Source organism: Cinclus cinclus, chromosome 3 (assembly GCF_963662255.1).
Source record: "Cinclus cinclus chromosome 3, bCinCin1.1, whole genome shotgun sequence".
NCBI classification, from domain to species: Eukaryota; Metazoa; Chordata; class Aves; order Passeriformes; family Cinclidae; genus Cinclus; species Cinclus cinclus.
Window position 1 is genome coordinate 86,851,987 of NC_085048.1, and position 27,047 is coordinate 86,879,033.

Genomic DNA, 27,047 nt, shown 5'->3' on the forward strand with positions numbered 1-27,047 from the left:
TTTATCACCGGAAAAGCTAAAAAAGAGCAGTGCACACTGGAGACAAGAAGAGAACTGGAATGTCCAGGATAACTACAAGACGACTAATTTCTTTCTCTCGTTCCTTATGTCACTAACTGATCACCTCATGGCTACCACTATGAAAGAAAAATGGGTTCCTCATCACCCCCCTATGCAGCCCTCTCAATACTACATCAATACATTTCCCCTGATCCTGATGTTGTGTGGCTTAATTAAATCACTGCCCCCTGTAACAGCCTCCTCTAAACATCAGCAGAACAGATGATGGCTATGCAAATAATAGAACATACTATCCCAAACTTGCAGAACATGGGATACACACATGTAATTACTCCTCATTTCCAACTTATCCAAGCAGCTTTCCATTCTAAATGGACCATCTCTTCACAAATCTCTGACCCTCAAATGTTGATGTCCTCTCTCAAACACAAGTATACATCCAGTATGGAAGATTTTATATATTCTGGATATGCAAACTCATTTAAGGTACAGAAAATGCACGTACTAAATACATATCATGGATGTGCTAGAGCCCCTGACCCCACACAAACATGAGACCTTGTCTACTTGCACCACATTAAGTGCTTTTAGGTAGCTGCTGACCTGTCAACAACATTATGAGTGCTAGTTTCAGCAAAAGTTTACCCATAAAGTTAATGGTCGATTTATCCAGTGAAACAAACAGAACAAAATAAACAAACAAAAAGAGCACTTCACCAGAAACCCTTGACTGTCCTGTAACCTCCTTTAATCAGTAATACTCATACCAGTACTAAACTACCTCATCATCTTTATTCACTTTTTTCATTTTCAGCAGGTGTCATAGCTATAAAATACTTCTCTCCATACTATGAGAAGCAAAGAATCCCCACAGCCTCCACCTGTACAGGACTCTGGAGCCAGTTCACCATCCCTCCCCCATGCCATTTCAACTTTTCATAGCCTCAGCCAAAAACGCTTGCCTCCTCTCTCTATACACAGACTAACTAACTCAGCAATACGAAAACTCCAGTTTCCCTTTTGCACAAATACCATTCCCCTGATACACACGTGTATACATAGCCTAACATAATCTTCACCCTGTATACAAATTCATCCTTCTCCCTGTTTTCAACCGTACCCAAATATCCACCCAAGCCCCCTCAGTTTCCTATAGTCCACAGTCATCCTTGAAAATTTACCTACAAGAAAACAGTGTCGATGACCTAATAGACAGAAACTGAGAGTGCCTGATACCTGTCAAAAACATATGAAACTACAGCTCTGCAGCTCCCCAGCACATGCACAGACTTTTCTCCAAAAAGTGCTATCATGATCCCAACACGTAGCATTTCCTACATGTCTTCCCATTTGTATTCCATGGACCAAACAACAAATTTCCATTTCATTACAGGCGAAACATCAACTCATAGTTCCTCTCAAGTTCCCAGGACACAGACCACGTTGCTTGCTGCTCTAGCCTGTCTCCACACACCAGACAGAGCTCACTGAGCTGGTGACAGCCGGGCATCTCTCTTAGCTCCCAGTGTGAGCAGCAGACAAACCAAAGCACAGCAGTAGGAACACGCATGATTTGCTGTCCACATACCAGCTCATATTACACACGAAGGTCTAGTACATTAAGTCTAACCACACTGGCCACGAAACAAAACAAGTTCAGAACCTTGTAGCAACCTGTGACCACTGTGTCTGTGACTTGTACTCAGGCTCCCCTACCACCCAAAGCCTCCCTCCTCCACAGCCTTTAGATGCCTGCCAACTTACCACCTTACTTCTCACAACACACAGAAGGCTATTTACCTATTACTCCTAAATTCACAGGTCTTCCTGTACCACTACTCCCAAACACATGCGGTTTCACTCACCACCTGCATCCCCACGGTATAAACACAGCCCTCAACCTACCGCAGCACACAAAATAAGGCAGGTACGGATTTTTCCAGCTGTCTTCAACTCAACTCATCAAAATTACTCCCTGCTTCTGAGAGCGGTATTATTGTAAATTATGGTACAAGTATATCCACTGGGCTAGCATAACCAGCAAGCTCCGAACTACGAGCAAGAGCCGCCTTCAACTGCTTTCTCCTAAACACTCCCAGGCACTGCCCATCTGCTTGGGATTCCATCCCCAGCTCGTCACAAGCACCCAGGCCGCACGACAGCTTCTCCCCCCCCCGACACCGGGGCCGTGCCCGCCGCTTACCTGACCGCCACCTTACCCCACCCCCACAGCCCGTCGGTACCACGGGCCCCGGCCCGACACTTCCCCGGGCCCGGCCAATGCACGTGCGCGGGCCGGGCCCCCCGGCCCGGCTCCGGCCGCAGGCGCCGGCACACGCCGGACACCTCCGGCGCCTTCCCCGGTGCCACCCACGCGAGGCCGGGCCTGCCGGCTCCGCAGCCCCAGGGCCGTGCGGGGCCTGGGCCGTGTCAGCGCGGCCCCGGCCGTCTCTCCTCCCGCGGCGGGAGGAAGGCGGCGGCATGGCCTCGCGGCGCCCGCTCGCTCCCCGGGGGCGCACCCGCCGCACGCCGTGTTCGCTACCCCCACCGGCGCCGCAGCCCCATCCACGGCCCGTCCGCTCAGCCCATTCCCCCGCTCTGCCCCGGCCGCTCTCTCTACCTGCGTGCCCCGCGTCCCCCGGCGCCCGGCGGCGCTGCGGGGCCCGGCGCGGGTGCGGGCGGTGCTTGGCTCGGGCTCAGGCGCGCGCCGCCCCGCGCTGGCCGCCGCCGGCCGCCGCCGCCGCCGCCCGATCGCGCACTCGGAGCGCCGCCAGCAGCGCGGACATGTTGGAGCCGCCGTTCCCCCGCCCGCGTCACCGCGCTCGGGAGAGCCGGGCGGGCCAGGCTCGCCCCGCCCGCCCCGTCCCGCCGACCATTGGCCGTCGGCCCCGTCGGCGCAGCCCTTCCTCGCTGTCATTGGTAGATACGTTCGCTGCTCACACGCGGGCCCCGCCCAAAAGCTTTTCTCTGATTGGGTCTCTCATGCCTGCTTTGGTAACTATTGGCTGCTGCTCTCGTCAATCAAGACGACAGCGCACGGACTCTGTCTTTCTCCGCACTTTTTTTTTTCCGGCCTCGCAGCCTCGGGCAGGACTGACGAAAGCGGCTGTCAGCGAGCGCCCTCGCCCCTCCCAGCCTCCCTCCTGCCGCCACATCCCCTCCCTCCCGGCGGCGTGGTTTGCCTGCAGGCCATTGGCTCCCAGCGCCGCCACTCACGCAGCCTCTTTCGCCCTGGCCGCCGCTTCCCCAAGGGGGCGTGAACCGACCCGCGGTGCCTTCTCCTGATTGGCCGGCGTCCCTGCCAATCCAGCGCGGCCGGCGGGGCGGCAGAGCGCGGCCCTGCCCGCGCGCCGAGCCGCTCCGCACGGCGATTGGTCGCGAGGCGGGCGAGAGGCGCGCGACCTCCCCCGTGCCCCACGGGGGGCAGTGGGGAGTACCCGTATGTGCTCGCGATTACATCATCGGCAGCCAATCAGGACGCGCGGGCGCAGGTGTCCCGCCCGAGGGGGCGGGGCCCGACGTCCCCGGCGGGAGCCGCTGCGCCTCGCACGGCTCGGGAGGCGGGAGCTGAGGTTGCTGCCGGCGGCGGTCCGGGCTGCCGGTGTTGCCGCCCCAAAGAATGAGGCTGGAGGTGTCTCGGTTCTCTACGTTCCCGTCTGCCCGCGGGGCTCGAGAGCCGTGTCCGGGCTCAGGGGATGGAGGGGCCGCGGCCCCGCTGGGGTGCCCGAGTGAGGCGTCTCGCGGTCGCCCTTGGTACCCCACCGAGCCCTGCCGACAGCGGGGCCGCCTGAAAAGTAGAATCACTGAATCACAGAATCGATTAGGTTGGAAAAGACTCCTGAGTTCATCGAGTCCGACCTGTGACCGAACACCACCATGCAACGAGACCATGGCACAGAATGCCACGTCCAGTGTTTCCTTAAACTCCTCCAGGGATGGTGACTCCACCACTTCCCTGGGCAGCCCTCAACGTCAATGACATTCCAATGTCTAATCTCCCTTTCTGTGCAGAAATTCTTCCTGATGCCCAGCCTAAACCTCCCCTGGCAAAGCCTGGCGCTATTTCCTCTCGTCCTGCCACTACTTGCCTGGGAGAAGAGGCCGACCCCCAGAGCCCCCTTTCGGTGCTTGTGGAAGGTGATAAGGTTACCCCTAAATCTCCCGTTAGCCCCGAGTGACGGCAGGTGGGAAGTGCGGGAATGGGCAGCTGCTCCCACTCCGGCCGCAGCCACGGCCTCGCCGCGGGAGGCCGTAAGGAACACCCTGCGAGGGCCCGCCTGCCCTTCGGCTTCTTTCTTGCCCCAAACCAAAACTGTTTATTCAGGAAAGAACGTGAAAATCTGTCTGATCCCTCGTAATCCCGTACTATTCCCACCTTTCTCAGTCAATGGCTGGCTGAAGCCAGCTGCGGTTCACCCCGCTGGAGTGGGACCCGCTCCTGCCCCTGCAGCTCTGTACAGTGGTTCAGCTGCTGCAGTCATATCTTATAGGCTTCCCTGGAAAGCTGGAAGGGATATCCTTGCCTTGCACTCCCGAGAACCCAAACTTTATCGTGCGGTCTGTAGAAATGGCACACCGATTCCCACACCATAGCTGGCTGATGCCCTTGTCCCTTGCCTTACGCTGAGGTGTTTCCTCCCCACACGATGAGTCCATGGGCGTCAATGGACACCCGTCACATGCAGGACCTGAGACCACGGCTCGAAACACCGCTTGTACAGACTTTTTATTTATTCACCTGTTCGTTTTCTGTAGTGTTTACAAAAGGAACTGACCCTGAAAAAGATGGGAGCTTTTCTTTCTGGAGTTGAAATTCTCTCCCAGTCTTCCACATAGGCACATGATGGGATTATTTTTCCAGAGCCTTCGCAGTTATGTCCACAGTGCAGAAAATACTATGCAGCTTTTACCTCCGAGGTCATCGGCACCACCGCTCACTTTTCAAGGTTAGAAAATCCTTGCACAGAGCTCTGAGGGCGCTTTTTGGCTCAGGTGACGGATGCAGCCGCGGCTATAAGAGCCGAAGCTTTGCTTTCTGTGTGCTCGAATGCATCTGCTCCACACCGAGAAGATGGGATAGCTCACCCCTGGGTGCCAGAGCTGCTTCCCACACCTCCCTACCAGTTGACAGAGCTGAATGAGAATGAAACCCAAATTGCCTCAGCACTCGTGAGCCGGTTCAGAAAGAGCCAGAATGCTGAGACTGCGGTTACCCTTCTGTCATAGAAAACTTGCTCACAGACAAGCTAATTTGAGTGCCCAGACCCAGCTGCCAATCAACCTAGTTAACTTTGCAGTGTCCACATGATCTGGGACTCAAGATACTTTTATACAGCTAGGGATCTTTTTCCTTTTTTTTTTTTTTTTTTTAAATTTCCTGAGGCTTATATCTCATAGTCATTTAAATATAATTCATGTATTATTAAAGCAATGACAAATCTGGCTAAAAAAATGCTGGATCTTAGGGTCGATGAATGCAAAATTTATTTAGCCTAGATATTTCTTGGATTTTTGAAACTGTTTTTATTTCAAGAGATTCACCAGGAATTTTTTGAGCGCTTGACACTTTAAAATAATGGTATATCTTGCACAGATTTCAGCAGGTATGGAACTGGGCTGTAATTTTATCAGGTCCCTGTTTACATCCTCTATTTTGCTTCTTGGGCATCCGCCAGAGAGATATCTTGGGTAGCATTAGATAATTTTGCTCAGTATGTACATTGTATACTCAGCTACTACTGACTCTTCCCTCTAATTTGCTGTAGCAGCCACTCTTCCCCCAGTGACAACTAAAACAAAAATGTTCAGAAACACTGCAAGAAATCACATATTAGGCTTTCAGTTCTCATTCAAACCTTCTGACCCTGCCTTTCTCCTTGCTTCTAGGTTTTACAGGGGTTCTCATTCCCTTCCTTTCACCCTTCAGCTCTAATTTCATATATAGTTTTATAACAAATTTAGAAAAAATAAAATACTTGCTTTCCATATCATGCCACTAGCTGTACAACCTTTATAATTCTTTGGGAAGAATGGACTTCCCAAAATAATAAATATTACCCTACATTTTTTTCTAAACTAATAAGTGATATCCCCTTCTGCTTTTCAAACATGACTTGCTTAATTGTTAGAGATTAACTGAAAACCTACACTGTGCACACGAGTCCATAACCCAGCATAAGCAGCACATTCCTAATCAGTAGAAAATGTGCATATCTGGCTGGTTTCTGTGGGGTAAAACTCAACGCTGGCATTGCTCAAGAGGTGTGTGTGGCAAGAAGCAAGCAGCAGTGACAGGCAGCAGGGGAGGGTGGTGAAGTAATAAGTAGATGAAATAATGGTTTGTATGTGGCAATGTGGAGTTAATGGCTAATCCAGGGATTTTGTGCCATTTCATGGCTGGCTCCAGTTAAGCTTCGTTTAAGATTACCAAGACAGGATATTTGTGGGAATATTTGTGTGTTGGATCAAGGGTGATGTGTGCATGCCTGAAAGAGTTGGTGTTTTTTGAAACATACAAAGCCCATTTTATTCTTAGTGGTGATGAAAATAACTATGAACTGCAGAAATGGTAATAAATGGGAAATAGTATGAGATAAAGGTAATTTGCAAATAGCTTTGATACTGCACTAAAGAGGAATGAATCTGAGTTCTTCTACAGGTTTTTTTAAATTCCCATTTTTAATGTTCTACTATTATTGGTGAGAATATTTGTCCTTTTAGCAGTAGCTGTTGACAAATCTCAATAATTAAATTTGTTTAATGTTCAAATTAATGAGCTATAAACCAGGTCCTGCCAAAAATCAGGAAGCTACTGGATCTGACTGCTTACACACCATTTTCTCACCTTTTACCTCTGTTTTTTAAAAGTATCTGGTTGTCTGAAGCATGTATACATCTAGTGTTTTAACTGGCCTTCATACTAGTTTGACAAATTGTGACTGCTCTGGTTTCACAAGAAGGCATTCTCAGACACTGACAATATTCATGGTACATGGTTGCTTTTTATCTGCTAAGCAAATAAACTCTTTCATTTTCAGCTGGGTAAACTTCCCATGGAAACTAATTCACTAAACAAAAGTAGTTAGTTCTTCACTGCTTGCCTGTGTACCCCTTATAGATTACACCATCTGTACAGAAAGGAAGTGTTGCAGTGTGTTTTTTGTTAATGGTATGTTCTGTTATTGCCCAAGTTAATGGTTTAGTTCAAAATTATACCCTCCTACCCACCTTGTCCTGAATTACTTGTCAATCCTGCTTTGTGTCAGCCCCCTGCTTGGAATTCCCCTTTGGAAATCCCCTAAAACTCGATGTCTCATTAGTCAATGTGACCCAGTTTTGCCCCCTACCTCCCTTATTGGACAATGCCTTTGTGAACCTTACCCTATACCCTTCCCCAGAATTTCTCCAATTTGCTAAGAGTTTGTACCTTCCCCTTGAACCTCCCCCATATTTAAGTTGTTGCACTTTCACCATTTTTTTCTTTTGCCCCGTGAATTCCCCAGAGTAACAAATCTTTTTATCCTATGCAAAAGACTTCCCCCTCCTCCTTGCCTCCTTCGAATGCAATCTGTCAGCCAAAAGGCCATGGAGCCATAGCTTGAGCCACATCTAAGGCCTCCTGTTCCTGGGGTGGAACTCACTCTGGGCACGGGACCATGATGGCAAAGCGAGTGGAGCTCTGGCCATTGCATCAAGGAAGGAAATCACCACAGATAATAAGGTCATCTTCACATTAAGAAATTAACAGAGAAAATTTTGAAACATTCATGTAATATTTTGCCTTGGTTTTGCTCAACAAGAGGAAGACTAAAAGTTAATACAGCAGTGGGGAATAGAAAGAATGTAGGATGGACAGCAAAGAAAAAAGGACAGATCAGACAAAGGCAAGAAAGGTAATGTTACTGTGTCAAAATGAAATAATTAAAAAGTGGATATACTACTTAAAGTACTTTGGGGGGGGAAAATGGAGGTATTTTAGAAAAAATTCGGGATGCCCTCCTTGTGATAAAACTCAGTTTCTAACCAGAACACATGGATTAGAGGGAATTTGTGGCTGAACAAACAGAGAAGCAAAAATAAAAGTGTGCAGTAATATTCTGTGTTAAAGAAGTGATGTTTTGCAAATAAAAGGTAAATAATAAAACAACTCAAAATTTAGTTCTGACATATTTTTGGAAAAGATGGTTGCAGATTTTACTGAGTGAAGAGGTCCCTGAGATAATTCCAGACCCTAGGTGGAAAGTTTGGAGGTAGCTGGAAAACTCCATATTGTTGAAGAGAGGGTACACTTGGTTCAAAGAAATATCCAGTGAGATTTCAAATTTTCATTTAATAATTTGGGGAATACATGCTACTCATAGTTGGGGCCAAACATTCTGGACTGTGGTAGTAAATTGAATTCACCTCCAAACTGTCACAGAGCCTGTAAAAAGTAATGCTTTTGGGTAGTTCAGGAATATGCTCTCAAAGGCCTGATGGTAAATAATAACCCTGGAGTCAGTGATCACAACTTGTGTGAGGAAAGGTAGGGGTAAAAGCAAATAGAACATTCTCAATTTCAGAAAGGGAGACTGTGATAAATGAAGGGACCTGGCCACAAAATCGCCTTGTATAATGAAAACTTAAACATGGAAGAAGCCTTAGGTACCTTGAAACCAAATTACTGGGATCCTGTATCTCACATAAGGTAAAATGGTTTTGAAGTAGAAGCTTCAAGGCATAAGAGGAAAAGAAGTGGCATCAAGAGAAGGGTAAGAATTGTAAGCGGAGATCATGGAATAGAAAAAAGTTTTGGTCCAGGAAGGATCTCAAACATCAGTAAGTGGGAGAATGAATGGAGAATTTATCTGGAAAATCAGGTTGATTTGTGGTGTATGGCATTTGAAAAAACAGCAAGATGTTATCCAGCTGTGACATAATAGTGTAAGAAGGAAGTGATGTTGCTTTCCATTGAGGAAGAAGTGGGGTTTAGAAATAGTCTACATCTGATTCTAAGGCTAAATGCACATTTTTGCCTCAATTTTCAGTAAAGATGGTGGTCTTGAACATGGGATCGGAAGGCAGGATGGCTAATAGCTAAGAGGGAAAGGAAATTGCTAGTATTACATATAAGATGAAAGTAAAACACAGTTTGCGGCTTCTGGGCAGAAAGAACAGATAATGCCCATTCCAGAAGTCAGAAAATCGTGTCAAATGAAATCACTTGTCTGGTAGTAAGCTTTTTAAAGTAAGTTTATCAGGAAATGAGGAAGTGTAATGTTTGTTTGCTGAAGGTGGGCCTCACCAGATTAACCTAAGATCTTCCCTTGATAATATAATTCAATTTCTAGATAAAAGAGGAGATGACAGGAATTAGCAGAGCAGTACCAGAGATGATGGAGTATCCATAGATTATCAAGCAAAATCTAATGATCAGAAATGAAGTGTCTGAGCAAAGGTTGTTCTCTTTTCTTCCTAACATCACAATCCCCCATGCTCCCCCAGTGCTCAGGATTAGGTTTTGGTCTTAAACCTATTAGATATTTTCCTTAATGACACTGATACAAGAGAGTGGTGGGAAATAAGTTTGTAAATGACCTAGTGCTTAGGAGTACCAAGAGCAAGGCAAACTAGGAAACCACACACATTTAAACTGATGGAGAAATAGAAATGCAGTTAACCTCAAGAGTATAAAAGTAAGACCTTAGAATCAGAAATTTCCTCTAGCTGCTGGGAGCTCATCACTTCAAAAAGATGACAAAGAAGGACAGAATATGGTAGTTTATCACAGCATGATATGAAATGTCATTCAGCTTGAGCATTAGAATGACAAATGCAGTCTTAAGCATGGCTGGGCAACAGGTTAAGTGCCTTCACACAGGCACTTAATTTGCAGTGTGGAAGTACTTCTTCAGAGACGCACACAGGCAGCCATGAGCTGGCTTTGAGATGTAACAAACTGAAGGGGTTGATGTGCCATGATTATTCCTGTTGCCTTCATTTCAGCTTTGTTCATGTTGTTAAATTGGGTAGGGACAGATAGCCACAAGCTGTCAAGCCAGTTTGTAATTAAGCCATGACTTAGCATGGCTTAATAAGTTACTATACCACAGACAAGCTGTAATAGCTGCCTCTGTGTGCCTCTGTGTGCCTCTGTGTGTGCTCCCAGCTCAGCCAGCTGCTGAAGGAAAATGTGTTCATTTTGTCTATGATAGGCTGCCATAGCATCCATGCTGATAAGGAATAATTTGCCTGGGTAACCCAGTAACTTGTGAGCATGTGTTCACACTTTTCCTATCTGCCACTGGGAAGCTCAGAACTCAATGCAGTATTGTAGATAGCCCAGGACACAGATCAGATGCGTTAGTTTTGTTAACTTCTTGCTGAGATGTCTCCTGCTGCAGTCTAAAATATTGCTAAACATTTTGCTTTGATGTTAAAATGCCACTTTTTGCTTAGACTACTCTCATCCACCATCCCTAATGTGTCTTCATCTTTATTACTACCCTGGTTTATTCTTCACTGACTATCCGGACTTTAGATTATTTTTTCTACCTTTGACTGAAGTATTTTAAGAGACCTTAGTATGTTTTAGGATATTCCAAAAGTTTAAGCATGTCAATAGTAAAATATTTATGTTTTTATCATCTTTTAAGCTTATGTTATTGAAGAAATCAATTGAGTTTGCCTAACAAGCTTGCTTTTAAGCTCCATAAAATAGAATAGAATAAAATAGAATTCTGGCAACAATATTTTCTCAATTTTCAAACAACTTTCAAATGCTGCATAGACACAATGTTTTATAGCTGAGACCATTCTAATGAAAATTTAAAAGTAAGCATGAGACTAAAAATAAAAATAAGCCTGAAGAGTTTATCATTGAAATATGCAGATATTAACTGAGATCTCTTACTGTCAATGCAATTCCATTGCTACTTTTTGCTGCCCACTTACACTTCTTTCCTAACCATAGTCTCTAATAGTAATCTAATGACAAGTTAACAGTTTCCTGTTTAATATTTGTGATAAATTCCTAATTCATTTGGAATTATCATTGCTGTTAATTCAATTAATTCATTACTGTTAATTATCAATACTGTTAATATTTTACCTTTCCTTATCGTAACTATAAGAAGTAATTACCTGGGAGAGTGGCAAAGGTTGCTTCATAAAATCACTGACATTTTAAAAATATCTTCCCACATAAAATCGGTGGCACTTTAAAAATACCTTCCCACATTTCTATTCACTGTCATCTCTCTTGATCCCCATTGCTGAGAAAGAATAACAGCTTGAGGACCCCAGTGAGAGCGGGGGCTTGTAGCACACACTGTTCTCATGGATAAGTAAAGCTGCCTGGAATGGGGCAACACATCAGGCAGAAGCAATCTGATCTATGTGAGTGGTCTGTATTATTCAAGGATGTTTCTGCTGAGGGCATTCTGTTAAGATCAGAAGAGCTGTTAAACTGGAATAGATATGACTCACCATCCTTCTGAGGGGAAAAACACCAGCAAGCAAACTATACAATGTGAAGAGGAGCCTTAATACACATTTGTAACATTAACAATGAACAAAGCAGGTCCTGATAAGCTTTTTATTTTTATTTATTTTTATTTTTATTTTTGTTTTGTTTTGTTTTGTTTTTGTTTTCTTCTTTTAAGACTAAGGGGGGAAAATGGTCTTTTGACGGAAACTTCATGCATGTCCAGGTCACTGAACCTTTCCTGAAGGCTCTGCTGAACTGCGCAGGGGCTGTTGAGTAATTTATACTTGCATGCAACTGATGAATACCAGTTTAAGTAGAAAGGAAAAGTGGCAAGAAATCAATCAATCAAACTAAGAAAATTCAGGTTGTGGCAAGGGAAGGGCCTCTTCCCCTTAAATCCTATAATGGCTAAGCAGTGCTGTTGGTACCCATGCCAGTGGTGCACAACCCCAGAAGAAGTGGCCCAGCAGGCCAGAGCTGCAGATAGGACTGTTGTGAACTTGCTAATGGAAACACTCGGTGGTGACTCAGTTAAAGAGTTGCCAACAACCAACTCTCCCAGTAAGATCAACAAGCTGCACACCAGCTTGGGACCTAAAGATAATGAGTAGGATTGACAGGAAGGAAAACACTAACTCCAAATGGAGCTCCTCATTCAAGGAAAAAAACCCCAAAAGTCAATTATTCCTTTTCTGCATTTTTGTAGGGTAATTTGATGGGCGCTGTACCTGACCATCAAAGCTGCCCATGTTAGACACTGTCACGTTATTACAACAATTTTAATTTTAAGCTCTGAGCAAAGAGCTTTGCTGTCCACATGCGAAATCCAGGTACATCCCATGTTGCCTTGCAGTATCCACAATTCAAAAATTAACACTTCTAATTTTAAATCATATAAGCACATAATGAATCTTCACAGAGAAAAGCAAAACAATGTAGGACAGCTTCCATGTTGTTGCTTATTATCTTTTTTTCAATTAATGGTGTTTGGGGCTTTTTTCAACTGTATACCAACAAAACAACCATTTTAAGATTTTAAAAGTATTGTCAAATTCTTTGTTTATGTATTAAACCCACCCTAAAACCAAAAATGTGTGTATTTCTTGCTAGCATATCTGCATGAAAATAATTCATGACAAAGGTAATAATTTATATAAGCTATTCTGGATTCTAGAAATTATATTAGTGTCTGGTCAGGGAAAAAAACCCAAAACTCAGATACATTCTCACCATGGTGACCTATGAGAGAACTGTCACAACAGAAGCTGCTGTTGCCACTACAATTTCCAGAACTCTTGCTGTTCGTGTTGCTGCCGAAGAGAAAATCCACTGCCCTTCACTGCACTTAAAGCTCAGTAAGATCAGACTGCAGCTTAAAGATAATGTTCACACTTTACTGTACATCAGTATCAAAGAGAAAATGAGATGATCAAAATATGCCAGCTGTAATAACAGCATCAACATGAAGTGTGCTGTTTATTTCCTCTGAGGTACTGAGCTCTCTGACTCCCTTCTGTTACAGCAAAGACAAACCAGCATCATGATCACAGCCCTTGAGCCAGAGGGCCACCATTGGCAGGAATACAAGCCAGGTAAGAAGTAGAGGACTCAAAGGAAAAATAAAATCTTGTGATGTCTTTGAAACACAAAAATAAATTAGTAGTTACAGTTATCTGAGAAAAAACATAAAATAAGAATAGTCTTGTTGACTCTCTGCACAATGAATGTTACAAACTCTGTTTCTACACTCCACTAAAGTACTGTCAGTTACTATAAGCATGTTGGAAAAGCGTTTTTTGCCAGCTAGAGAAGTAAGTCAGAGAAATGTGTAAAGCACATCTTTTTAACAGGCTACCTATCCCCCAATTAAATAAGTATATTTCAAATTATTCGACAATATTTTCTAATTTTGAAGTTAATCGGAAGCTAGTGACAAGGGGACTTCAGAATTTAAATGTGATTGTTCCACTTTGCAGAAATGAGAAGTTTCATGAATTTTATACTGTGCAGTACAAAAATGAAACACAACCAACAAAGCCTTGATGATAGGACTTGACATTTTAAAAGCAGTATTTCTGAAAGTGAAAGGGCCCCCAGAAGACCTCTGATTAGCCAGCTCATGATCAAGAAACTCTGCAATAAATAACTCTGCAACTGCCAGGGTATCTATAATTAACTATGGCTAAGGGAATCAGAGTTGGAAGTTACTGTGATAGATGCAAAGTTTCTGATGTGATAAAGTGAGGAAGTAAGAGGAATGAAATTATTTGAGAAAATGCTCCAGACCCTAAAGTAATCATCATTATTAGTGGCATCTCATGTCTGAACCCTATGAATAAAGCAACTCATTATTCGCAAACCATGAGGTTAGGGTCTGATGTACAGTTGATAGTTTTATTATATGTAATTTATGAGATCTTAAAAAGTCATGAAAAAAAATTCATAAAAGAAGTTACACTGCCTGGGAAATGGAGACCCAAATCAAGTTATAATTCAACTGACTTTCTAAGCAGGAAGGCAAATCTATGTTTGGAAATCAATGTGTCAAAGGACCACTGCATATCAGAGACTATTCCATTTGAGGCAAGAGAAAACACATTTCATTTGCATCCACCTAAACAACTCTGGCTGGTGAAAACTGCCATACTATATATTGGAATTGTCTTTAAATTGAAGGAAGCAAGAGAAGGCAGGTGGTTCAAAGAAATGTTCTGAGGTTTAGCCTCACTCAGTGGGGATGTCCCTCATGTTTTGGGCGGGGACAGGCAGAAACCCAGTGGAGAAGCAGATCCTGATTCTGATCCTGATCCTGTACTGGCTCCTCGATTCCCAGAGGCAAGCTGTGAGTGACTGCCAGAACAATGTAGGTATTGAAATTGGATTTTCTTGTTTCTATGCTTTTTGTTTGTGTGTTTGTTTCCATGTTTTAATCAGAACCTTAACCCTTGCTTTACTAATATAGTTTTTCCCCCTTATTTAGCTTTACTTTGTTGTAACAGTGATTTCAAGTAAGAGTGGCAGGCACAAGGAATGATATTTCTAAAGAAGGATTATGTCCAAATAAATTATTTGGCACACAAACCTTTAGGATACCCATAACCTGTGAGAAATTTGAAAAACCAAGGTGTTTCTAAACAAATAGGAAGTCAGTGTTACACTATGGGAGAAGTCTTTTCAGTAGGGCATTAATTGAACACATGAGATTGCACAATGGCAGGTGCTCAACTGAGATTAAATCTTTTGGAAGTTACACAGTGCTGTAGCCCTGCCATGGATGCAACAAATCCCAGGGAAGGAGGGGCAAGGCAGAAGAACAGGTGGAACTCCAAGACAGTGAAATGAGAGTGCCCAGGGAAACCGTAGAGTGTGTGACTGTCAGGAGAAGCCAAGTGAGTATCTTATACCTCTAAAAAGATTCAAGAAATGTAAATATTACAGTCCATTTCAAAAGGATCTAAGAACAGCAAGATTCTGAAAGCTGGAGAAGAAAGAATAACAACATAATAACTGGAGAGTACTACTGCACAAAGCTCTGACACGTTAATAAGGTCAGCATTTTCTTAAAGTGTTTGAAATAAAAATAATTAAGAGCGGCTTCACAGCTGAAGGATAATAAGCACAGAGGTAAGTACATAGTGGACACTGCCAAACAGACTGCTGGCACTGCCACATCACAGTATGCTACTTAAAACTGGATGCTAGCAATGAATAAGCTACAGAGGTACAGAAAATCTCAGTGCCTGTTTATTTGGCTAGAGAGGGACCTTTGGATACAGGTTTTGCAATCATGTATGCTTACCTAGGATAGGCCAGTGTTAGATTAAACAACATAAACCGCTTATTTGCATTTCTAGATGGAGCTTGGGAATTTTCACTCCTTGAAAAAAAAAAAAAGTTGCTTTTTTTCAATTACCAGCACATCACTTTCACATAGTCACTATATCTTTTGCAAATCAGGAGTAAAAGAAAGAAAGATACAGTATTTGCAGAGGCAACAAATAAGGCTGGGACATCCAGTGGCTATGACCTCTAGGTTTATTTACTCAGTCTGTGGCTCTCTGGAATAGGCTGTAGGCAAGATGACTTGCTCTGGTACTGGCAATAGCCTATTTCTTATACCATGCTTCCTAGAAACCCTGTCAGCAATAAAACACAGGAAAGACCAGAGCCCCTTGAGAAAGAGAGCTTTTAGAAATGAGCTCCTGTCAGAACAATCAATCCAGTAATCACTCTTTTCTCCTCACAGGTCTGTAGCACTGCTTGGAAAGTTAGGAGACCATCAGTGAGATGTCTGAATTACTTGGGGATACTAATCTGCTTTCAGCTGCTATATTTATTGGGCATTCATCTCTTCAACATGGGAAATTTGCTGCAAGCAACATGTTAGATACATTCAGTAATGATGGCACTTCCAGGAATTTGCCATGTCCTGCAGTAAAAGATGGAGTGCAGTACGTGGGTCTCTCCTTTCTTTTGAGAAAGTTGTAGCATGTCAAAAGTGGGCAACTCTGCCACAGAGCATCCTTCTCACAGGAGTATAGCAGAGCTGAGTCTTTGTGCTTGTTTGATGGAAATCATGGATGGTCTCAGTCCAAATGAGACTGTGAGTGGCAGTGCAACAGCAAGAGAAGGAATGTCAATGACCAGAACATGTGGGGACTAAGGGAGAAACACATATTTCAACTTCCTTTCAAACCTTGTCATACAGCTGTGTGGCTCACCTTGTATCATGCTCCATTATATACAGAATCTTAATGATCACTGAAGTCTGAAGTAACAAAAAGAAGTTACATTCTGTTTTCAAACACATTTAACTCAAAGGACAAACCCAACAGCTTCTGAATTCTAGTGACAGCATTACAAGAAGGCCCTGTGTGAACGATGATGCAGCCAGGAAGGTGTGACTAAAGACTTAAAGTCTGGGGGTTTTGTTCTCCAGAAGCAAAACAAAGGACTGTACACTCAAAGTACAAGGAAGTCAGCGAAGCTGAAACCACTGGGGATGAAGTGTCCACTCATCCAGCACTTTCAGATTTAGAGGACAGGGCAGTTTAGTAAACCCCAGAGATGAGAAGATGGAATCATGGACAAATTCTTGCAGATTACAAATCATGCCTGACAGACTGCAGGAGCAAGAGGAGTAAAATGCACAGCCCCAAAACACTGTCAAAGCTGACATGTAGAGGAGATTTTGAAAAGTGACATAAAGAGAGAAGGGCATGTGGCTTGGGGGCATCAACTGTTCTTTCAGAATATTGGAAATGTGGAAAAAAGTCTAGAGACCTCAATCAACTTACTGAAGCATTTGATTACTTTTATTCTGGGGGAGGATACATGCATCTCATTTTCTGTTGCTCAAACATTCATTAGTCATTTGTCAGAAGAGTTTATAAAGCAAATTATGCAGAAGTAGTCTAAGCAAAATATTTTTTCCTCTCTCTTAGCTTGTGTGGTGGGTAAAGAATTCTGGAGTCAGAATGAGACTATCATAAATCCTGATTTAACAAAACATAGGAGTCTTCATCAAAGAGTATGAGATTGAAAAGAAACTTTTATTTGGTTCCAAGAGAGAATCTCACTGGGGTAGTTGTTTCCTCAGTCACTACAGGTTATACTGTAACAACAGGAATTACTTTTCAGGCTGCTACACCACGGCAGATTTTGACCAGAATTTGGAGAGACAAAAATAATTGGACGGATCATGTTCCCATTGAAATCTTCCATATAATTTATATTATTTCAGGAAAAGTAAAATCACTCCGAAGACATCTGTGGTAGCATTTAAAGAATTGCTTTCACACCTAGTTCTATACCATTTATTTCTGTTGACTGCAGTGGGGCAATATACAGTTTTCAGTCTTAAAAATAAAAAACATAATTAGGCTAATTTGTCTTTTTAAAATTAATTATTCATTGCCTAAGCCTAGGGACTTACCATCATTGAGGCCCACATGCAATGCTGCTGTTAAAGCCACAGCAGAGAGGCAGTGATTATGTATTAGGCCTTTAGGTCCATGGCATCAGTAGATTATCAATGCTTCCACCTCCAGTGCTTTCAGACAGACCTTCATCTCTGGAAAGCACAACTGCACTTATCCACATTATTTTCAAAATTGATTTCAAAGGATTCTGCAAAACATAATCTGAACACACATTTAATAAGACATAAAAACAAATTAAGGCAACTATTGAAGAAGCGTATCTGTCTCTGTAGTTAAAGCCTACTAAATTAAATTTTAAAGAATTCGCTCAGACTGGAAATCATATCACTGTGTGTGGGCACAGAAGAAGGCTCAGTAAATTCTGGCTCGGTGGGTGAGTCAGCATGAGTCATCAGCAGACATACCATTCTATGGTTATATGAATCCACAAGGTACATTTAGAAACATATCACAGTAACAAAATAACGCCATCCTCCTGCTTTTTGTCTAGATGACAACAATGACAGCCCTGACTTTCCTAAAATATTGTAGGAGTTCTCAGCTCAACATGTGGGTTTAGAAAAAAAATCCCTCTGTTTTGCTATTTTCATTAAGCAAAGCTAACACAGATATGATAAAATGGTAGGAAAGCCTCAGGTTCTAAATAAAATCATTTTAGTAGTTGCATTACACTGACAAACAACTGAGCAACATCTGCTTATCTGGTGGATTTCCCATCACTTGATTGAAAGACGAGGAGGTTTTTTTTGCTCTTCCAATTTTAATTGTTTCCATTGCTCAGAATTTCGAGTGGGTAATAAGATGCTATAACAAATGGAGTTATGTAGCTGACATCACCATCTGTGTAATAAGCAAAATCATGTCAATTTTGTCCTGAAGGATTTTTTAATTGTGGCATTTACTGAAAGACTTGCTGTTCTCTTCTACTTCTCTTAATTTCCAGGGAAAAGTTAAATTGTATACTTTATATTTAATTTTCCTCTGAAACACATTTCATTTTCTTCCATCCTGTCATTTCATATAGGATATATAATTACCCAAAATACCCCAACTTGTACAGCAACACAGGAAAAAAGTTAAATACATTTAACTCCTTCATATATTAATTTTTGGAGCTTTAATATATAGATTTCTTTAATTTTGCTAAAGATTAGGGAAATTTTGCCAGTCATGTGTCTGCACTTGGGAGGTAGTGAATGGATTAGGATTGCTCATGGGCATAACTCTACACAGCTCTTTGGCTGCCTGACCACCTCACAGCCCAGTCTGGAAACCCAATTCCCTGCCATGATTAGTCATCCACTTGGATCCCACTTACACAGTGATGCCACACAGATGCAGTCAGATTCACATCAGCTAATCTAGTTACAAAACAGAGGCCCTGGTGCTATCAGATATGTTAAAACCTGTGTAAATAGAAATGGCTTAACCTCTTAGTTTAGGCTGCAGACTCTTGTTTCTCGCTCTCCCAACAGCGTGGCAAACGCATTCTGAATTTGTTCTTTCATTTCTCTTAAGTGAAGGACGTTTCCTGGATTTATTCCTATTATGATTTGATTCACTAACTAACTCCTTTCCAGGGTTATAGCTGTCTCTACACAATTAGAGCAGTTAGCAACATATCTGTTAATAATGTCTAGCATGTCAAAAAAAAGCCACACAAAGAAAATCAGAAATATTTTTCTTCAAGCATGGTCACTCGATAATACTATTTAGTAATAGCTTTATTACAAACATTTTACTCAAAATCAAACCTTGAAGGACATGGCTGCTTTTTGACTGTAATCAGGGGAGAGTGGAAAACATTTTCTCCATAAAACTCATTCTTGAACATATATACAGTACATATATATATGTGTGTGTGTGCAATATACCCTCGTGCACATGCATATATGTATCACTTTGGAATATATTCCCAGCATGTGATCTTTCCACAGAGAGTGAAAATATTCAATATGCTTCATATATTTTAAGCTGTATTTTATACAAAAATGTAAAGTAGTGTCTCTTTTAGTAAACTCACTATCAAATGTTGCTGGAAGCAACACTCAGTCTTCCCATAGACTGCTCTTTCTTCAGTTTTCCTTACAGTCAAAGTGGGTTGATGAACACTAGATTAAATGATCAAAAATGAGGCAAAATTCTCATTTCCTTGTGCTTTCTATCAGCTATTGAAATGAACATTTTCTGTAATTTTGGGGGGTTTATTTCCAAACTTGCTATGGGTAGGAGTATGGTAACCATATAACAGATTCAGAACAAAGGAATTTTCAAAGATTTTTAAATATTTAAATGCAGCAGATCCCATAACAAACAATAATTCTTGAGTTACCTTTGAAAAAGGATCTCTCTGCCAGCCACAGGCCACCAGAACCTAGAGGAGATGCATGGAATTTCCTTTTCTTTCACCACAAGCTCTTCCAGGGGAAACATCAAAGATGGAGTTCACAGACTCACACCTAAAAACTTCCAGTTATACCTCCAGAGACAGAGCCCTTGTGAGTGAGTAACCCAGTGAGTAGGCCTACAAGAGGGAAAACCTCATGTTTCTTTATCTCCTTTCTGCCCTTCTGGTGCATTTAAGAGCAAATCCCTGGGCCACATGGAAGAGCCACTGCTCCAGCTCAGCATCTCACCTGCCTGGGCAGTGGAGACTCTCAGGCACTCTGACAATCTCTGCTCACTCCCACTGAGGCTGCCTGGAAGGGTGGGATGACTTCATGCCCAGGTTTTTGGAATATCTTGGGGTAAGAGCTGCTCCTCACCTTAGCTCCACAGCCGTGGAATGTACCTGACCTGAAAAAGCATCTCAGTACATCGGTCCCCTTGAGATCACACACAGAACTCTGAACAGGAAAAGTCCAGCTGCTGGACAGTGAGAGTGTTCAAGAAGGCCTACTCCAAGAGGTTGGAATGCTTTTTCTTAAAATTCTTTATAGTTTGTGTAGTGTTTTTCTGACTAAGTAACTCCTGGATCCACTTCTGATGTCACTCTCTGTCTGTCTAAATAGGCAGTGGGTGAATTCCGCTAAGGAAATACGTGCTTGTTCTCTGTCCTTGTATTCCGTGTTCTTGCTGGAAAGAGACTAGTAAAGGCTTTTTCTAGACACAGGCAGATTTCCTAGAATAAAACTGCTGAGTAATCTTGGTAATTTTCCAGTATATGCTGTTTCATTTAACATAGTTTAGGGCATCTTTTTCATGGCTGTAGCATTTAGGTAATCATTAGCTGAGAGTTGCTGATAGCATCAAACACTGAGAGCTGTGCCATGCAGACCTACTGCTACATTTGACAAACTGGATGTCAAGATCAGGCACAAATGCTGATATTTCAAATAAAAAAAGAAGAAAGAGAGAATGAATGGAAGAAGGAAAGAAAGGAAATAAAGGAAAGAAGCAAGTAAGCTTCAGAGAAAATGACTGGACTAAATTTTTTCATTGATTAATTAGTTACATATAATAGCGTTTAGCAAACACAGAAATATGTTGAATTATTTTTCAGCATTCTTTAATTTTCCTACTTTGATGATAAAAAATAAAATAAAATGTCTAAAAATATAGCTGAAGTATGAATCAAATTATGTTTATTCATTGACAGTGACCCACGTACTTTAGCAATGCTCAATGCTACTTCAAATTCTTTGCACAAATATATTGAAAATCCGACTGTCTTATAGCTCTCTATACAGTTTGTTGACTATATGCAAGTTCATGCAATATTTATTTCTATTCATATATTACATATTTATGCAATTGTGATAAAAATAAACATCACAGATTAGGACTAAAACCAGCCAGTGCTACTTGAGTTCATGTGTATGCATCGTTTCCCCCCTTAAAACTATGGAAGTAGCCACTGCTTAGCTCAGGCTGCTGCAGCTACAGGCAGAGTGTGGAGGGCTGGAGTTGTCAGGCACCGGAGGTTTGGACATGAGACAGAAGTGCGTGGGAGACGATGAGGCCCACAGCTCTGCAAGTCAAAAATAGCTAAATAAATGGCAGTTGTTTCATTTTCTCTTTCTGCACACAATATATAGACTGACTGTGGGCAGTGCTACTATCTGAAAAAAATGTCTGTAAGTGGCTGAGCTGGCTTTTATTGGGTAGGAAAGTGGGAGGTAGTGAGGAGGCAGCAGTAGAAATTGCGGATTTTCCATGCTTTGAGAAAAAATCACATCAAATGTGTGTGTAAAAGCTGCTGGGTGACACTGTGTATACTGCTGTGGCAACATTGTTCTGCTTTCTGAACTGATTAATGAGCAGATTTGACATCTAGCAATGCCAGCCATGGAACATGGTGAGCAACTTCAGAGCAACAAAAAAAAATCCAGTTGGGACAGGGGAAGAAGGAATACTGGCTACTCAGCATGGTCAGGATAAGGCTCTGACTCAGGCAAAGACACATCTCTGTTCTTCTCCCAGTGAGAGTCTGACAGGGAATTGCCCTGTGGTGCAACCACCATCCTTCCTTAGATGTTACTAATGGTGCAAGCCTGCTAATGAAAGACCACTGTGTGTGCTGCAAATTTTGCTTGGAAAGTGCAAGGGCGTGGGAAAGAAGAGGAACAGGATATCTATGGGGCTTGTGGCAATGGTCACATTGGGACAGTGAGCTGCATAGGGTGGCAGAATTGCTTGCAGGACTGCCCTGCACTGTGCTGCCAGAGTTGAGAAACCCTGAGACTTCCACTGAATGTGCCAGTGCAAAGGATCTCCCACTAAGGGCTTGGAAGCCAGGAGAGGGTGGGCAGCCATGGAGCAGAGCTGAGGACAAGGACTCTAAAGGAATTGCTGCCAAAATACAGTGCAGTGGAAACCAATGCATGCAAAACTGCTTAATTATACAGTGCTTAATTATATATATTATACCTAAATGTAGAGAACAATGAGTAGGAGTAGCCCATATGAGTTGGTTGCCAGCAAAGTAAAAAATTCCCTAGGTACTGTAGTTGGGTAAGACAATTTCATCTTAGATGTTTGTTTCTTCTTTTTCTTTTTTTGGAAACCTGAAAAGCTTCTCTGGTGAATTTGCATAGCCGTCAACTTGCTGAGGATAATGCTACTAACTACACTGCTGAGAGAAGTCCTCCCAAAAGACTAAAACCTGTGGGCTTTCTTCCTTTTCACATTACTGAATCATCACTTGCTCTCCTCCCTCAAGACTTGCAGTACGTCACAACCTGACTGGAGGAGCTGCCTGTCACACTTCCAGTTAATCAATGACCTACTTTATTATTGCAGCTAAAGCATGGGCTCAAAGAGAGATGTTCTGCATGGAGTGAAGGTCTGATCAATAACGGACATGAGGGACATGGCAGGGAACAGGACTGAGGGAGGATGAATAATTTTTACCAAATGTCATTTCGTGGTACCTCCTCTTGCTAGTCCTGTCTATTTTAGGTACAACAGGATGTCATCATTCTGGTTATTCTTGCAAATACAGACGTGCAGATTGTGGAAATATATGGAGCACTGAACTGGGAGACTTTCAAATAAATATTCGCACAACAGAAAGAAACACAGCAAATTTTATTTTCCTTCCATAGCATTTAATTGTGTGCATCTTCTTTGAGATAATGGCAAGGATAATGCAACTCAGCTAGACTCAGAAACCTGAGAGGAAGAGTGAGCTGGAAAAAAATATCTTCTACTGGACTAACAAAGGGCAACCCTTTTATGACACTATTTTGTAAGACTGGGACTACTTTTGGAAACAGACCTACTCATTTGTGTCTTCTGGATCACAAATGTGTAACTTCATTACAGAAGATGCCACTTGTAACTTTTTAAACACCTCTGCAAAACTGCCAAGAATAGAACAGAAATTAATTGGGTTCTTCTTTGTCTCATGTATCACCAAGGGGATTACTACTATGTATCTACTACTTATGCTATGCATAACATATATACATATGAATAAAAAATAGATACATACATATGGATACATAGATACAGTGAGTGAGTGAGTGAATGAGTGAGTTATGCTTCTGAAACCTTACTTAGCCAGTAGACTCAGTGGAGTCTTACCAATGACCATAACCACCTATGCACAGGCACAGCTGAAGAACAATTTGACAAAGTCAGTTGCCACTGTCAGGACAAGGGTTGAAAAGATCTTGAGTTTGAAATATGGGCTGACTTTGGATGTTTCGTAACTGAATAATGTCTTAGGTCTCAATTCATCTCACCTGGATGCAGCAAATGTATGAATTGATCAGAAGGGTAAGCAGTAACCCTCAAGTCTGTGTAAGTTTAGTCACAAGAGATGGACTGAGTAACTGCAACTAAGATGCACTTCCTAAAGTATTTTCCCTAATATCATTTGTCTTTCTCCTAATACCCATATTCAAGCATGGTAACATGCAGTCCTGTCACAGGTAACAGAAAAATACAGGTAATACCTATAAAACAACGCATCAAAAGTTTTGTATATTAACACAAATGTAGGCTAAGATCCTAAATGAGCATCTCAGTTTCAAGTTCTTGCCAACAATGGGCATTTTGCTAAGTAATATTTCACAAAGAATGCATTGGTATATAAGAAGGGTATGATTTTAAAATGCCACATTTTAAGTGATAACAGGAAAACATAGGAGTACAGTAGTGGAGTGGTCAGAAGGGGTTGCTAGTATGTTACAAGCATGACTGAGATTATTCCAAAAGAGTGGCTCCTCTCAAAACTGTAAGCATGAAGTTGGGCTGAAAAGTTAATAACAGATAAATTAGATGTTAGCTACACAGTTCTCTGGTGTGACAGAAGTTGATATATTTTAACTGTTGTAGCTCAAAGGGCTCCAAAGATCAGACAGGCCAAGGATGCTGATTATAATTCAATTTACGAGATAAGACTATGCTGAAAGAAAGTCTATTTATTTAGTTGCAAACTGAGTAATTAGATATGGAAATTTGTAGCCATGGGTCACATAACACCATCATTTTGAGAATAACCTCATTGAAAGAGCTGATCTAAACTGAAAAACACAAGGAACTACTGAATAGAACATAACAGATTTAAGAAGTAAATTTATATTGAAATGACCACATTCCAGAAAAATTAAAATCTGCTCCCACACTCTCGTTGTTCAGACTCTTGTAATGTAAATCTTCCCGATTTTCCCTGGACATTTAAGATAGTTAACTCCCGCATTGCTAGCCCTTCTTCTGTCACTGCTCCCCAGAGCAGAGATACTGATGGGCTGCTTCATTCACCCTGAGTGTGGAAAGATTTGCAGGAACACACAGCTCCTTCCAAAGAAAGCAAACTTATTAGTTGGTTCCTTAGTTAAGTGCAACCTAGTGGGCCTTTTTGCCCCCATTTTTACCTGCCTTCATACAACTGTCCTGTCCTGTGAATGAGGTGTTTTGCACTGAAGTCATGCGACCACCAAAAAGTGATGTCTTGTTTCCTGTTCCTATTTGCTGTCTCAGTGAGACACAGACCCTGCAACCCCCAGGCACCTCTGAAGCCTTTCAGTCTGGTGTTGGTGTCCCTGAGTCTCAGCATCCTTCCTCTTGCACTTCGTGCTCTTTAAATGATTCTCACCCCTACAAGCAAAAGGACATGTCTCAGAAAAGCCCTGTATTAGCAACCAAACCTTCAAGTTTCTAACAGCTCCTAAAGTGCTGAATATCCTGAGCAGTCACTGGAAATTGAAGTCTTTCTGCACTTCTACAGCCAGCACCTATGAGCACCATTGGGAACCAAGATCCATGCCTCAGTGCACCCATGGGGAAGAGGGAGGAATGGAACTGCCTTTTGCACTGCTGTTTGCTGGGGATGGCATTGCTGAGATTCCTCAAACCCAAATTGCCTTCCCTCTACCAAAAACCTCCATGACCACCTCAGAACAAGGATTGTGCAGCAGTGGGGAAAACATTCCGTCAGAATGAGGACTAGGAAATGCTTCTGGGACTGCTGTTCCATGCTCAGGGTATCTCACAGCACTTGCCAGTGCTTTTCCGGCCACAGCTGACCTAGTTCAAGATGAAAACCTGTCAAAAGCTTAGGAAAGACATCACCTTTTCTTGGTGCTTGTGTCAGATTCGGCATAAGCCAAGGGCTGAATCTCCACCCTGAGGGTTTGCCTCCATTTTCCACAGCAGTGATGTTAATCCAAATGGTTACTTGGATTCACACAAAGCTGCTGAGTTACTCTGTTATAATGTTAAGCAAAAAGATCCACTGGAAATGCACCAATAAAAATTACAACAAAGGACAATTAGTGTTTTTTTTTCTTTTACTCACACAAAGAACATTTTAAAAGGTGAATTGCTGACTGAGGCACCACTCAAGCTGGGATGAGGATAATTTGGGGTTGGTAGCTGTAATAGCTTCTAAGTGAAATTCATTTACTGCCAGTAGTGCAGCTCTAACTGATTTTCATCTGCTCTTTTATTAAAGCAATTACAAAACAAGTTAGTATCTGGTATGCAAAAGCATTCAAAGCTGGGACAGGAATTAAGAATATAAAAAGGTAAGGTACCTAGGGCTTGGATAAAATGTCCCAGATTTAGAAATGTTAAGGGCTTGTCTTACAGATAACTGGCGGGGTATAACAGTGAGCACAATGGCCTGTCACAAAGCCCACCCTGCACTTGAGTCACTCCAGAGCTCTACCTCATGCCCAGGTCTTCCCAGCACTCCCAACACTTTTACAGAAGTGCCAGAAGTAAGACTGGCGCAGCCATTTTGCAGTGATGTATCTCTCCAAAAAGAGTAGGGTTGTGATAAGGGGAATCTTTTGTTGTTGGCAGGCTTTAGTGATTCAAGACCAGATCTAACATTTGAGCTGAGGCTCCCAGAGTCTCAGAAAGGCTGAAAAATCTGATTACAGCTGAGGTGAAATGGGAGAAGATTTTAAATAGCCTTGCAGATGTCAGGAATGCTTTGTTGATCAGCTATTTCAGACATCCACAATTCCATAAAGGATAGTAACTTATAAGAGGAATGATAAGTCATAAGGAAGGCATAAATGAATTGTGACTCAGGTAATTTCTGTTGTAAGTAAACATTTCTGGAGAGATCTTCACTTCTAATAAACTGAAGATCTCAGAATACCCTTCCACTATTTCATAAAATGCACATTCACTTATTTATAGCATAACAGAAGCACAGAATGGTTTGGGTTGGAAGGGACCATAAAGATCTTCTTTTTCCAATCCCCCTGCCATGGGCAGGGACACTTAATATACCAGGCTGCTCAAAGTACCATCCAGCCTTAAATACTTCCAGGAATGGGACATCCACAGCTTCTCTGTGCAGGGTGTTCCAGTGCCTCCCTACCCTCACAGTAAAGAATTTCTTCCTAAATATAGAATATCTAATGAAACCTTCCCTCTGTCAGTTTAAGCCATTCCCTCTCATACTACCACTACCTGCCCATGTAAAAAGCCTCTCTCCACATCTCTTGTAGCCCCCTTTAAGTATTGGAAGGTGCTATAAGGTCTTACTGGAGCCTTTTCTTCTCCAGGCTGAACAACTCCAGCTCTCTCAAGCCTGCCTTCATAGGAGAGGTGCTCCAATATTGAGAAATATTGCTAGAGAGTACTTATTTGTACAAGCATCCTACTTGCATTATGCAAAATTTTCAGCCAAACCCATTGGTTTTTGCACAGCA

At 42.4% G+C, this 27,047-nt stretch overlaps 1 protein-coding gene across 1 annotated transcript in view; it reads left to right on the forward strand.

Annotated features, from left to right (window-relative positions):
* Positions 1-4,685: 4,685 nt before the first annotated feature.
* The window catches only part of LRPPRC (leucine rich pentatricopeptide repeat containing), a 158,397-nt gene continuing 136,035 nt past the window's right edge, over positions 4,686-27,047 (forward strand). Inside the window, exons 1-2 of the mRNA XM_062489024.1 lie at positions 4,686-4,736; positions 5,014-5,190. Of these exons, the coding sequence (XP_062345008.1) occupies positions 4,686-4,736; positions 5,014-5,190 (228 nt within the window). The remainder of the gene's footprint in view (positions 4,737-5,013; positions 5,191-27,047) is intronic.